General features: G+C 37.0%; 1 protein-coding gene across 4 annotated transcripts in view; it reads left to right on the top strand.

Moving 5' to 3' along the window:
* LOC135482750 (serine/arginine repetitive matrix protein 2-like) overlaps nt 1–13,569 on the top strand; it is a 190,817-nt gene that overhangs the window by 145,766 nt on the left and 31,482 nt on the right. For all 4 annotated transcript variants that reach the window (XM_064763091.1, XM_064763092.1, XM_064763090.1 and 1 more), the window contains one exon: nt 1,880–1,942. In XM_064763091.1, coding sequence (XP_064619161.1) covers nt 1,880–1,942 — 63 coding nt within the window. The remainder of the gene's footprint in view (nt 1–1,879; nt 1,943–13,569) is intronic.

The raw sequence follows: 13,569 nt of genomic DNA, 5'->3' as shown, positions 1-13,569 counted from the left end.
GCATTCATGCTGACCAATCTATTCAGATGGACAATCGCTTTCATACCAGTTTGATACTGCCTCATCATTAAAAACTTATGGTCCAAGCGATCGGTCTCTTTGACTGCTAGGCCATGAAAGGGGAACCAATTAGTCGTGAGATCAGACATGGCACGTGATTTAATAAAGCAGCACAACTTCCAAAGATTTTGATGGCAGTCGAGTGCTGCTACCTCAAAGTTTATTGCTTTTTAGCAAATCTGTCTCTCTGCCTTCTCTTTCATGTCTTTCTTCTTGGGATTTGACCTTTCTCATTAGACAATGGATAACCAACCAAAAAAGATCTGCTCGTCATCGGCAATGCGAGCGAGGCAGATTGGCCATGGGGGTGAAGTGGGTTTAGAAGTGATGTTTAACATGTTTAATAAGAGCTGGGCCTGGTCAGTGAAACGTGGTCGGTGAAGTGGACAAGGACAACAGTAGTGAGTTGAGATTTGATGGTTGATAATATTTGGTACTAGTCAGTGAAACATAGTCAGTGAGTGGACAAGGCTGACACCGATCACCTATATTCCTTGCAGCACCTTGTCATGATGATAGAGGAAGAGGGATTATAATATTACCTTATATTTTGAAACTGTTCCCTTGGAAGGAAAAACGCCTGTCATTCACAAATCTGTATTGAAATAAAATATGACCTTGAAAATAATCCTTTGCTGTCAAAGCCAAATATCTGCTTGTCAGGATTAGCTGATTGACTTTTTTGTGATAATCTGGCTTTGACATCATTAGATGCCTGGTTATAAGCCCTGGAGAACAGGAAGCTAGAGAAAACAAATATTGCAAGTTCTTTATTAACCAAGTTAAAAGAAAATATTCATTTTTTCACGCATATTTGCACCAATTTTTTTCCATATTTTGTTGAAATCACAAATGTTTGTTTAGTAAGGAGTGGGGAATAAAAATAATAGTGCGATACTTATATGTGTCTGAACCAATCCTTACATCGGGAGTACTCGAGTACTAAACCATCAAAAAACCCTTTGCCTACCTTCCCTGTCTATTCCCCTTCATTTTGAGAGTGAATCCATGTGACCTCATTATGGACGGGGCACTTGTGATAATTGTTGAGAATCTGCTAATCCGTCATCCATGGCCGCAGGTGATAGCTGCGTTCTTTTTTATAGCGGAGATGATTGATCGTTGTTGCAAAATGTTCTGCTCTGATGAGCATCCTTCACTCAGGTGGAAGAACATCCTTCAGTCGCTCAGAATATCATTAGGTTGTCATCATATTTGTTCTTTAGATGTGGACTTACAATGGCTAACAAGATATATGAGGACATTGAAACCTCCCTTAGTGGACACCTCTTTTAGCTGGACACCCTCCCTATTAAGAGACTGTAATTTTGATCCCATACAAGTTGATTCTATAAAGGCTTGACCTCTGTACTCAGGACAACTCCTCCCTATAAGGACAGCATTTGTCAGTCCAAATGGTGTCCCTAATATAGAGATACTACTGTATTGTTGTTTATTATCTAAGAGAGTTTACTATAAATATGTTATATTTTGCTGAGAAGGTTATTCGTATGGCCATTTATCACTGTCAATGGGGGTGGGGGGTGGGTGAGGTTTTCTTACCATAACACAAAGAGAATCTACTATTAACTATAAAACTACATTTTAAATGCCTGAGGTCACCATCCTGGTCATGGTAATTGACAACCTTCTTTTATCCATTAACGACTCGTTCTCGCAACTTATAGCCACCAATTACCAATTTCAGTGTGGTATTTGATAAAAGTAAGGCTGTGGACATGATTTCCCTCAAGTAAAAGCAACTCTTTGTTAACCCAACAGTCTGAATATTCATGTGTTTTCACGTTTCTCATTACAGCTCTGAAAGTCCGTCTCCGAGCCGAAAGGATAAGAAAAAGAAAAAGAAACACAGGCGTGATAGGTGAGGATCGAGTTCTTCATTTCTCAGTGGATGTTTCTTTTCCAGTCATTTTAATCCTGAATGTTAATTTGTAAATGGTAGGCATGGCTAGGTTTGGAGACAGCAGTGGCTGCCTCTATTTGACAAAACTGTTTCACTGTTTCAAACAGTCTCTGTTTGGCTGTTTGGAATTCAAACAGACTCCGTTTGACTGTTTGTAACATCGAATACTGACCTCTTGAAACGCTGTTTTGACTCGTTTGAACAGTCGCTGTTTGACTGTTTGGAATGGTCAGTTTTCCACAACTGTTTAAAACAGTCAGAATATCAAACGTTTTTAAATAGTCCAGTATTTCATTGCTTGAAATGGTCAGTATGCAATATGTATCATATCAGTTTGATATCCAAATTGACCTATTTTGAGCTGTCGTACCTGACTGCCTATATTGAACTGTGGGTGTGTGACTGGACTATATCGAACTGTGTATATCTGACAGGACTATTTTGAAGTGTGTGTATCTGACTGTTTCAATAGTGCACTATTTAGGCAATATGTTATTTTAAAGTTCAGGTCAATTCAGATTGGCTTGTAGTCCTCTGTACACTCCTTTAAGTTGCATCACGGTTAAACTGCTCAGCTTCGCTTTGCTTCGAACATATCTCATCTGTGGATTCTGGGGCTACGATTCTTTGAAACCCTGGCAGTTCTACCTTTAATTCCTGGTACTGCCACCATGTCGTGTTCTCCATCTAAAGCACTTGCAGAAAGAGTGCCCTCCTCCAGCCAGGGGCCATTCTCTGCTCCTATCTTTTATAATCCAAACAGAGTTGCTTGAAGAAATCTTTTGGGTGAAATGGAATTTCCTGAGTCATTCTAATCACCTTAAAATGCTACCAGTTGACTCTACGTCTGTCTCTAAAGTACATATAAGGGCGAAACTGATGTAAGATATTTGAAGAAAAAATCGTTATTATTTTTCTGAGCTTGCAAAAAATGTTAGCTCTGCCCCTCTTTTTCTTTTCTGAATAGAGCTATGGGGAACAGGGTTTTTCATGATCTGGTCATATTCAACTGAATATCTAACCCAGATGAGCAGTGTTCGTCATTTATTTTATCTTTCCATTGATTACTTGAACATTTTCTTTGTCGTAGATGCATCTCCACCCTAGTTGTTGCACTGGTCTACATATGTATATATCTTTTGCACAATTCCAATATCACTTCAACCATGTCTTGGCACTTTGCACGAAACTTGGCTACTCTTCAAAACGATATTGGGTCAAATTATCTTTTGAAAAGCATTGATTATGAAATAAACGAAACTTCTCGGTCACAACTCATCGAATGCGTTGCAGCGAGTTGAACTTATGAGCAGTGGTGGGGAAGATTCTGAACTAGTTTGTGCTGTGGCAGCTAAGATTCTGACCTAGATCGGGTAGGTGGCATTGATTTGGTACTTAATTATTCAATCGAAACATTTCAGAATAATATTGTTCTATGCATTTAAAATTGCAACGAAAACATTGTATTTTTTTAGTATGTTAAAAGTTTGAGAAAAAAATTTAAAGAACTTATGTTCCACAAAAAAATAATTGGTTATAAAAATTGAGCTTCAAAAAACATCAAATTAGACATATTGGAAAAGATTTATTTCAATCTATGGTTTATATTTTACTTCCTTAAACGAAAGGTCAACCACTCAATACCGTCATCCTTGGTTTGTAAACTTCAATCATTTTGATATTAAAAGCAAAGAGGATGAGATTCACTTCTGTCTTAATGTTAAGTCAATAACTGCTTATTGGCCTAGCTGTCTGTTGTTTAATAGTCTGAGCAGTTTGACTTGTTGCAGCTTGAGTCTTTCAGTGAATGTGACTTTGTGTTTCTTGACTGATGATAACCTATTTGAAATATTTTGTGTCCATCCCCATATTGATAGATAATTGTTGTTTACTATTTTGTTTTTCTTTCTTCTTCATGCTTCAACTTGAAATGTACGAAATGTGTTGTTTTTTTTCTATCTCGTGATATGAAAATTGGTTAGGAGTGCACAAGAGTTATGATAATCAATCGAATCTCTGTGAACTTCATTCTAAATTTATCAAAATATCAAGGGTATGACTTTTAGGTTTACTGCAAAGAGCTTTTGTGGTTATCTTATCATACAAAAAGCATTTGTTGAAGAGAAAAATACTATGATAAATGGCAGTGGAGAGAGCATTCAAAATTACAAATTTTTGATTCGATTGTTACGATTTCTTGTGCATCTGGACAATTTTCCTATCATTACTGAGTTGCCCTCCCGTGGCTAGATGGTCGCTTTCTTTCATAAACCTGGTAAAGCAAAGAATAAGACAATAGAGAGAAAAGGTGTCAAATCTATCATTTCTTAATTGAGGCGTGTTATACTGATTAGTTTCAAATAATCCTGACATCTTTTCTGAGGTAACTTCCCACTTATTTTGCCCTTTTGGTTGTATTGATGGTTTTGATTTCTGAGTGTGTTATAGGTCTTTATTTTACTGATTTATTTTATTCCTTTGCCAATGATATACGAAGTTTAAATGTTAAAAAGCCTGTTTGGTAAAACAGGTAAAGTCCAGTTCCAGGTTCTGTCCAATGCTGATGTTCACCTTTTAAAACTGATTTTAATTTGTGTTAAACATTTTCATCAATTATTTTACCATGAAACAATTAGAATAGGGGAAAATTGGTGTATAAAGAAGTTTTTTTATCATTATGTCACCCCTAGTGAAAGGCCCAGTAAGATTTGGCTTATGAGACACTCTTTATTTCCAAGTTCCAATCTAATGCCTGGAGCCTGGCAAGTAAGCAGTTTGAATAGTACGCTATATTCAACTAGCGGGTGGCTACCAACCAACTGCATCAGAAAGAGCTACCAGCAGGGCTCAAACCTTTGACCTTCCATTAATGAGGCAGACACCTTAGCCATAAGGCCATCGAGATGAGGATCCATCTATATTGATGTCATCTAGAAGAGTGGGTTAATGGGGATGGCGCCATTGCTTTTCGTTGACCAAACAATTAAATCGTTTTGGTGTTTGTGTTTACTGCTGTTTGTTGAAAATGTGCATTACACGATTGGTTGATATATTTATTCAAAGAAGCGGCATTAGTTAATAAGTTTGTCACACAGGACATGGCAGTTTGATGCGCCAGACATTTTAAACATCCATAACAAATGTCATATTTCTTTCACTCTATAAAATCAGCATTTATGTCAGGATATGGAGTAGTTGTCTGATGATATATTTGGTTCAGTACTTTTGCATATCAAAAACGTTTTGGTCCTCTCTCATTCCCAACCTAATGGTGCAGTTTTCTTTGACTCTAAAAGCTCCCCGTATCTATATTATAGCGATTCTTGTGTAGACGTAGGGCTTTTGTATATTTTGTATCTGGATATGGATTTTGACATTGGGTGAAAAGTCGAGACAAGATTGCATGTCCTGGTTAAAAAAGTAATAGCCAAAGTAGACAACCTTTGACATTTGATACAAGGGGCAGTTCTGAATGTGGAATACTTAGGTTTTAGGGTCATAAAAAATACCAATTGGCCGTGAAATATTTTGTATATATTTGACTCGAGGAAAGGTTTGAAAACAATTTGCTGTTGGCCACGGTGTTTTAGTACAGACTATGTAACCTGTCTGGCAAGTGTATGCCCCACCCTCCCTCCCTGAGCTGCCGCAGGGCCTGTAGAGGGTCTGTCAAGGGCAGCTGATTTCATGGGAATAAATGGAAATGTTATATTGGATAACTGAACTTTTGTGTTTCCTTATAGTTCATGGATCCCTAAGAATTTCTGGGGGATGACCAGTGGTTTTAACCACGCCTTTTGGAAAAAGCTGATGGCTGAGGCTGTGTCTTTAACTTGGTATGGCAACAGCTATGAGTCATTGTACATATATATTGGCAATGAATAGAATGGATAACCAGCTTAAGCAGCCAAAGTGATATGCTTTAAACATTAAAGGAGGATAGTATATAGACCAACAATCCCCAAGTATCTATCAAGCCACGCTATGACTTGGCTTTTATGTGCCTCCCTCAACCCTTTCTCTTCCGGTCATGCTGGTCACTAAGATACCTGAAGAACCTCGCTGAGCCCATCATATGCTTCTCTTTTTCAGTCCACACAAGCCACAATGTTAAAGCATGCAGCGAACAATAGGCAGGGATCTCACCCTTTGTTACAAACCCTTTCTCGCCAAGCCTATTATAAATATCAATTGGTTTTTCTGCCAAGCCGATTTCGATTTTATAATCCCAAGAATTGCTCTTGCCAAATGATAAATCTGTTCAGCTTAAGGTACTTGTCTAGGATAAAAAATTTCCGTTTTGTTTAACTGAGAGATATCAGATTGTGATACTAATGGAAGGTACAGCTTCAGAAGACACCATTTTGGTATACTTTATGCTTTTTGTTACCTCTTTCAACTAAACCTTTTGGTCTAATCTTTTAAAATGGCGATATTCAGAGATTGAATTTGAGTAGGCGAACTCCCGGCCATCACCTCCATCTACTAAAGATTGGACTTTGAAATGTTCTGGGAAATGTCAAAAACTAGAGTTTGGTTTTGAAATAGACTAAGTCTATTTGTAATGAAAATAGACACTGCGAGAGGGTCACATTGATTCACCCCTAAATTTCACATGACTTGGAATGTCTTTGTGTGATTAGATGCTTGAATTGTGAGTTGATTTCAGTTGAAAATGCAAACATTGAAGAGGCTATCAGTTATGAGGGGAATGGGGTGGGGTACCTGATATCTCGTCATAAAAAAGGCAATATCTTGGTTTCCTGTAGCTATTTTGGCCAAATCTTTAATGCTACTTAAAATGCTCTTGTTGTCTTGTCCCTTTAAGAATACTTGATTCAGCTCTTTACACATTCGTTGACTAGTAATAGGATAATAGAGAACACAGTTTATAACAAGATTTCTGTAACCAACTTAGTCATATACAGCCCTCCGTCACATATTTCTCGGATTTTCTTCTTATTTGGTACTTTTGTTGAACAGTGGCAATACTTATAGTGAGATTGTTAAAAGCCCATTACGGTAAAGCTTTTGTTGGAGAAATTAAACACGGAATTACTTTCTGGGGTTTGAATTGAATTTCATATATTTAGAAATGTTATGACTTTGACAATCTGTTTGACTATCATACCTCAAGGCCGAATGGCATGAGGATTATGAAGGTGGTATGTGACAATAAAAGCATTCAAAATTGGCTAAACCATTTCTGGACCAAAAGAAAAAAGAAAAAATGTTAAAGTGATTATGCAGTCTTGCAATGTTTTCACAATATACGCTTTTTCCACCCTGCATGTTCAATCAAAACTGCTGCCTTCCAAGAATATCAATGAAAGGTTATCGTATCGCATATTGGATTGAATGTGTATGAATTGCTTTTTGATAGCTGCCAATCAATGCGCTAATTGATAATTGACAGGTAGTTGACATGTTGAAAGAAGACAGGTAACCACTTGTGTAGTCTGTTTGACGCCTGTCACTTAAGTATTGATGTTGCATTCAAGATGTCTGATAAACAGTGTGTATCGATGAAAATGCATTCCTGATCAGAATTCAATAATATGTGTCAACAGCTCTAACTAAAGTATTCAAATGTGGAAAAATTTTGAAAATGCGTTATTAGTATGGGATGGTTCCTCACACAGTTGTCTTCAGAATGATGTATGATACTTGGCAATCTCTTAAAAATTGACTGATATATGGGCTTTGGAATACATCACTCTTTTGAGTAGTAGAGAGATAACCTTGTCCAAAGTTAGACAACTTTGTAGAAAGGCTTTGTTTGCTGTGTAACACAGTAGGTTACTTTAGTGGTATCTAAACACCTCTAGACATGTTTAAGGTTACTCGTTAAATCATTTTTCAAAAAGTTTCCTTTTTAAAAATATCACATTTCCCCCTTTTCCCCTTTCCCCAAATGCGACATCCAGATCTATACTACAGCTGGTCACATCTTCTGCCCAGGGGTATAGACATGATAGATATAATAATCTAAAATGATAAATTGTCTTATTGGCAAAAGCTATGCTCTCTGGTTCTTTACTTGTGCTCTGTTCTGGAACAAAGCAAAAAAAATGTCATCTGTCATAACTGTGTTATTGCTCCCAATAAAGTTAGATTTTCAAGCCCATTTATCTGCAGAAATGAGGGTTTTTTTCAAATAAGTGTAAATCTCTTGTCATGTTTTCCAATATTTGATATTTCGAGTATCCATTAAAGTCTACGCATATAAACGTCATATCAGACTCCTTATATTAAAAATGTTTGTGTTTGGATTATTTTTAATGAAATGTCTTTGATACAATCAACCCAGAAATATATTTTATTTTTGTGTCTACAGATATTCGCAAAATGAAAATCTATCAGATATCATTTTCAGATCGAGATTTGTCAAAATGCTAAGTTATAAGTACGCAAAAGTTGCAATGTCACCAAACCACAAAATAAAATGGTCACAAATATTTCCGAATAAATGGTACATGCTCTCAAGAAATTAATGCTTGCTGTTACCACTGTGTGCATGACTTCATGACTGGATATCTGATTATCTTGAAGACATGAGGTTGTGATTTGAAATGCCCAGCTTATGAGTTATGCTGCTTGGGTGATTGTTGGGAAGTCAGGTGAAATATCGGAAGATGAAAACGGGATACACGCACCTCCCCATCATCATCACTCGCCTGCTTTTGAAACATCTGAACCAAACCGCATCCATCATCATCAAAGACTTACAGAAAAAACTCGCACATTGCCATCACATCTGATTTAATTATCATTTTTGAGCCGAACCTTTTAAAGGCATGGATTGAAAATTGGAATATGTGATGCGATTGAATTTCCACGCGCTCCTTTGAGTGTAGGGACTTTTGTGCCTATTGAAACGTTGCACTCCTATTTCCTGCCTGTGATTACCCAATCATGATGCATTTCGTTCCATTTGAGTCACGAAATTACGATCAGCCCTCAGTTGAAGACAATCTACAAACGTAACTCTTCGAGTGGAAAATAACAGTGTTATAGTTCGTCACAAGCATTGATGACATGAGATGGTAATTCGTTCAAATTATTGGCAATATGGCTGCTAATTTATGATATGAAGCATTTAAAATGTGTGATATCAAAGACCTACACTCTTCCTTGTTCATTGTATTTTGTAGTGGCTCTAGTAAATAGAAATAAAAAAATTGCTGTAATGCTGTTATGCTATTATGCACCCAAAATTAACGGGTCATCATGAAAAGCTATAGGAGCAGGTCACTTTGAGGTGATCTTTGCTGATTGCTGAATTATTTCTAGTTCTTCACATTCTAGTGGTGCAACTATAGCTTTAAATGAATCACAATCAAATTTATCAATGTCCCAGACATGCGAGACTGAAAATGTCATTTTCTTTGTAAGTCAATCGTACGATAAATTTTCACCTGCTCAGTTTCGTGGATGACTATCAATCATTTTGCATATCATTAACAGTGACTTGAATAAAGTGAAATTCTGGTGCAGAGTGTCTGATAATGCCTATGAAAGCCAAATTTAAAAGGAATCAAGCCAATGATGACTTCAATTTCGTGTTCGATGCATCTTACGGGAAATCCACTCTGCTCTAACACTTTCCTTAAATGGTGAAGTGTCTTTCTATTTTTAATTTCACTCTCATTTTTTGGTGTTGCCTGCTCCTGGTTCAATGCAACAGGTCAAAAACATTGATGTATCAATTGCCATTAAAATCCAATCATCGCTCGTCAAGTGGATCACTTATTGAATAATATTCATTAGAATTTTATAGTTATGGTTATAAAATCATCCACTCGATGGATTGTCCTCAATTCCACCTCATTTAACTTCCATCATTGCAGTCGATTCCTTCAATCTATCATTAATAAGATTACGACTGATCGAGTTTGCTGCTCAGCGTAAAGTGCCGTATTCGAATCTGCCGTTTTAAAATTGAATTTTTGAGATTGACTTCTGGTTGAAGGCACAGTTTTCGGGAAATCTTTGCACTTAGTTCAGAAGAATCATTAACCTTTTAAAATTTCTTAAATGTCATTTGCATCTTTGCTGAACAACACTTCGCAAAATACTGATTTGATTTCAACCTTTTAGCTTACCGAAAACCACTGTTTTGTTTGGAAATAATTTCTGCATTGGCATTTAAAATCATTCTATGTTAAGAGAATGGCTCTAAATTGAAATCCATCAAAAGACATCTTTAAGTCAGATATTTTATTCCAAACTATTAATAGGGTATCACACTTCTTCAAAACAAAGTCTTAAAATACAGTCAACTGAAAATCAAATTCAAAATTGAGTTTCATTTGGTATTTTGAGACATTAATTATTGGATTACACCCTCTTAAGATTTCACAATGATACGCCCGTGGTGAAGAACATCCTCGATCAAAAAGATTTGTAATTTCACAAAATAAATGATGCCACCACGAAGCAAGTTCGTCAGGTGAGCACTGCGCCCTCTCATTATGCCCCAGTTATGTCATTTCCATCTGCACCACGCCTGATTTACTGACATAATTTCATTTCTTTGATGCTATAATTGACATCATCTCACAAAGATTTCTTAGGTTCGTGTGACCAGCTTTTGTCAGCCAAGCTGAAGTTTATCCTTGAATCTTGTGACTTGCATAAGGCACTCATATTTAAATTTCCTTGCTTTATACATGAATATAATCAATATTATAATCTATGGTTCTGTGAAGTATCAAATTTTAGCACCTCTTTATAGTTGTGATTTAGGAAATCCTCAAAAGAATATTTCAGAATTTTACTTTGTTCGATAATGAAATTCCTTCCGGTTTTTCCCATCAAAAGATCTTTTTTTGCAAAATCTGCAAAAATAAACCCCTACAAAAACTTGGTGTTTTACGATGCCTGGGAAAGTGTTCACCGGGTAGTTTCCATCAAAAGACAATGGCTGGCGGCATTCACGTGCCTGTGATCCATCCTTCATACAAAGTTGAACATGTTAAGAGAGACTATTGGCATGAGCCAGATTAAGTTGTGTAAAAATAGGTTTCTCTTCAATCTCGGTATTGTCCTACTTTTTTAAACCATAGCTAGTTCCTTATTAGTCACTTTAAAATCGGACACCCTAGCTCATGCTTTGGTAAACACTATTAATGAACTACGACTGTTCCAGAGATGCTGTTAGTATCCCTTTGAAGACCTTCTGGCCTCACCTGTGTCTTTAAGGGATACTTTAAGGGATTCCCTTGAAGGAGCCTTAGAGCTTGGATCAAATTGTTATGATCGCTTGTTTCGGTGATGCCTGGTAGCTGAGAGTGCTAATGGTCATTACTCATGGACCTGCTAATGGCTACTGCATTAGTTGTAGCTAAAGACATCCGGACTACAGCTGGTTTGAATGGGTCAGAAAATGAGAAAGAGAATGTATCATGATGCAAAACCATCAGAGAGCACTCCACGAGAGCTTTCCAATGAATGGTCATGATTATAGGTTTATCAAATCTAACCTTCGAAGATAATTTCTGTGTGATTCAGAAATCTTTTAGTTAGGAGCAATAAGAAGATTGTCGATACAAGAATCCATAAAGACTGCATAAGTATTTCTTTCTAATACTGAAAGTGCTCTTAAGCCAAATGATAAACCTTTGTTGAGTAATAATACCCAGGAAGTACAACCAGATCTTTGACCTGTCTGTATGGTGACTGTCATACATGAGCCTGATGGCAGGTTTGATGAGGAGTCACAGTAATTACCTTGATTATTGACCAGAACCTTATGCTCGCCTCTCACACCACTGCAAGCGGACTTGGCCTAATTGCTTGTATATGTGGATGTACATCGATCTGTATAGAGGTAAAGAAGTCTTCGGGTGGAATGATATCAAATTTCCCCGCAGATCTGACTGCACTACAGCATTGTGTATATTACTGTATTTCACTTTTCCTGACCCACCATTAGATATGATGGCGTACACATTTGAGGTATCATTATCTTAGCGGGTTAATGGAAATCGACTAGCTAACCATTAGTGAATGATGATGATGAATCAGTATCTGTCATCTGATATTGGAATATCCCTGTATCTTCTGCAGAAGCTGCGGAGCAAATTTTAATCCAATATATTTTGTTGATGAGCATGATAATGAATAATGGATTCCCCACAAATCACGAAACTACTTTATGACAATCGTGTGAAAACACCTGCACATTTTGCAAAAAGTTAAAATTGCATTGCGAATTTCATATTTTTGCAGCCCTTATCTCGTGAATCTTCAGTGTTGATTGCAAAGAGACATAAGTTATTGCCAATGGGAAAATCCTTCGCAGAAATTAATTGAGGGAACTCCTAATGCTGGCTGTCATGATATTTTGAATTATTAAGAAGTTAATAGCGTTGTGACAGCTTTATCTTATGCAGGACCGTGTGTAAGTCGAGTTTGTCTCTAAAAGCTTCGCACTGGGTCGAAAACCCAGCTGTTATTGCCGGTCTGTACTGGGCTGTAGATGTCAGTTCATTCCTGCTGGAGTCGCGGTGATGATGTTGAATCAGCCCAGGAGAGTATAAAGAGGTCTCGATAGGTACTTGTTAATCTAATGAACCTAACTGATGGAGCTAACGCCAAATTAAGGCAATCGTTAGTGACCAAAATTGTTTTGTTCAACCAGGCCCTGGAAATTATTCATGTGTGATATAATCATTCTTGCCTGAAGAGTATTTGATGCTATTTTAGTCAAAATTGTAAAATTCCTTTAACACGTTTAAAACCATCTCTTCAATCAATTTTGACGAAACATTCAGATCATGTTTTAGTAAGGAGCGGTACTTCCCCATGTGAACCGATGACTTGGCAAAATATAGACATAAGATAAAATCAATTTTGCGCAAGGATATCTGATGGTACTTAATGTGAAATAGATATGACACGTTAAGCAATTTGCTTTTCAAATGATGTCTAGTAAACATAAGTTTGGTGTTGAGAATGTGCTCTTTATTTGTTGACCAATTATGAATTCTAGTGAACATTCTGGCATGGAGAGGTTCTTCTTAGAACTACGATTTGGCAAATTATTTACATATGATGGAACCTTCATCTCTAAATAATGAACATATTGGGGGTGAAAAGTTTTGTGGTGCATGCCTGTTGGCAAATGTATCGTAATGAGAATCATACCAAAACATGATGAAATGAAATATTATTTGAGTTTATTGGTGAAAATGTTGTTGTCCACATTTTCGACCCAGGAGAAAAAAACCCATACTGTATTGATATGTTTCCATCGGAGGTAAACTTTGACATATTCCTCGTAAAAATATAACCCTACAGTGGAAAAAAACATTCTAGTCTCTTGAACAGTATGAGCAACTTTTTGGACATCATCCTGTGTTTCCAATTAAGCGATGAAGAATGATATTTTTATCCCGTTAAAAGCGACATGCCAGATCTGGTGCTAACAGCATTTCGTCTCGGAATCACTTCCTCGGACATCATGTGATCTTGAATAATCCCCGGGATAAATCTCCGGGATAATCACGGAGATGAGTTGTTCGTTGCCCGCATCCCCAGGTAGTGATAGCCATCTTGTCTGCTTATGATGGATCGTAGCT

Source organism: Lineus longissimus, chromosome 2 (genome assembly GCF_910592395.1).
Source record: "Lineus longissimus chromosome 2, tnLinLong1.2, whole genome shotgun sequence".
Classification (NCBI taxonomy): domain Eukaryota; kingdom Metazoa; phylum Nemertea; class Pilidiophora; order Heteronemertea; family Lineidae; genus Lineus; species Lineus longissimus.
Note: the sequence above shows the minus strand (reverse complement) of the source record. Positions and strands in the feature narration are given on the sequence as shown.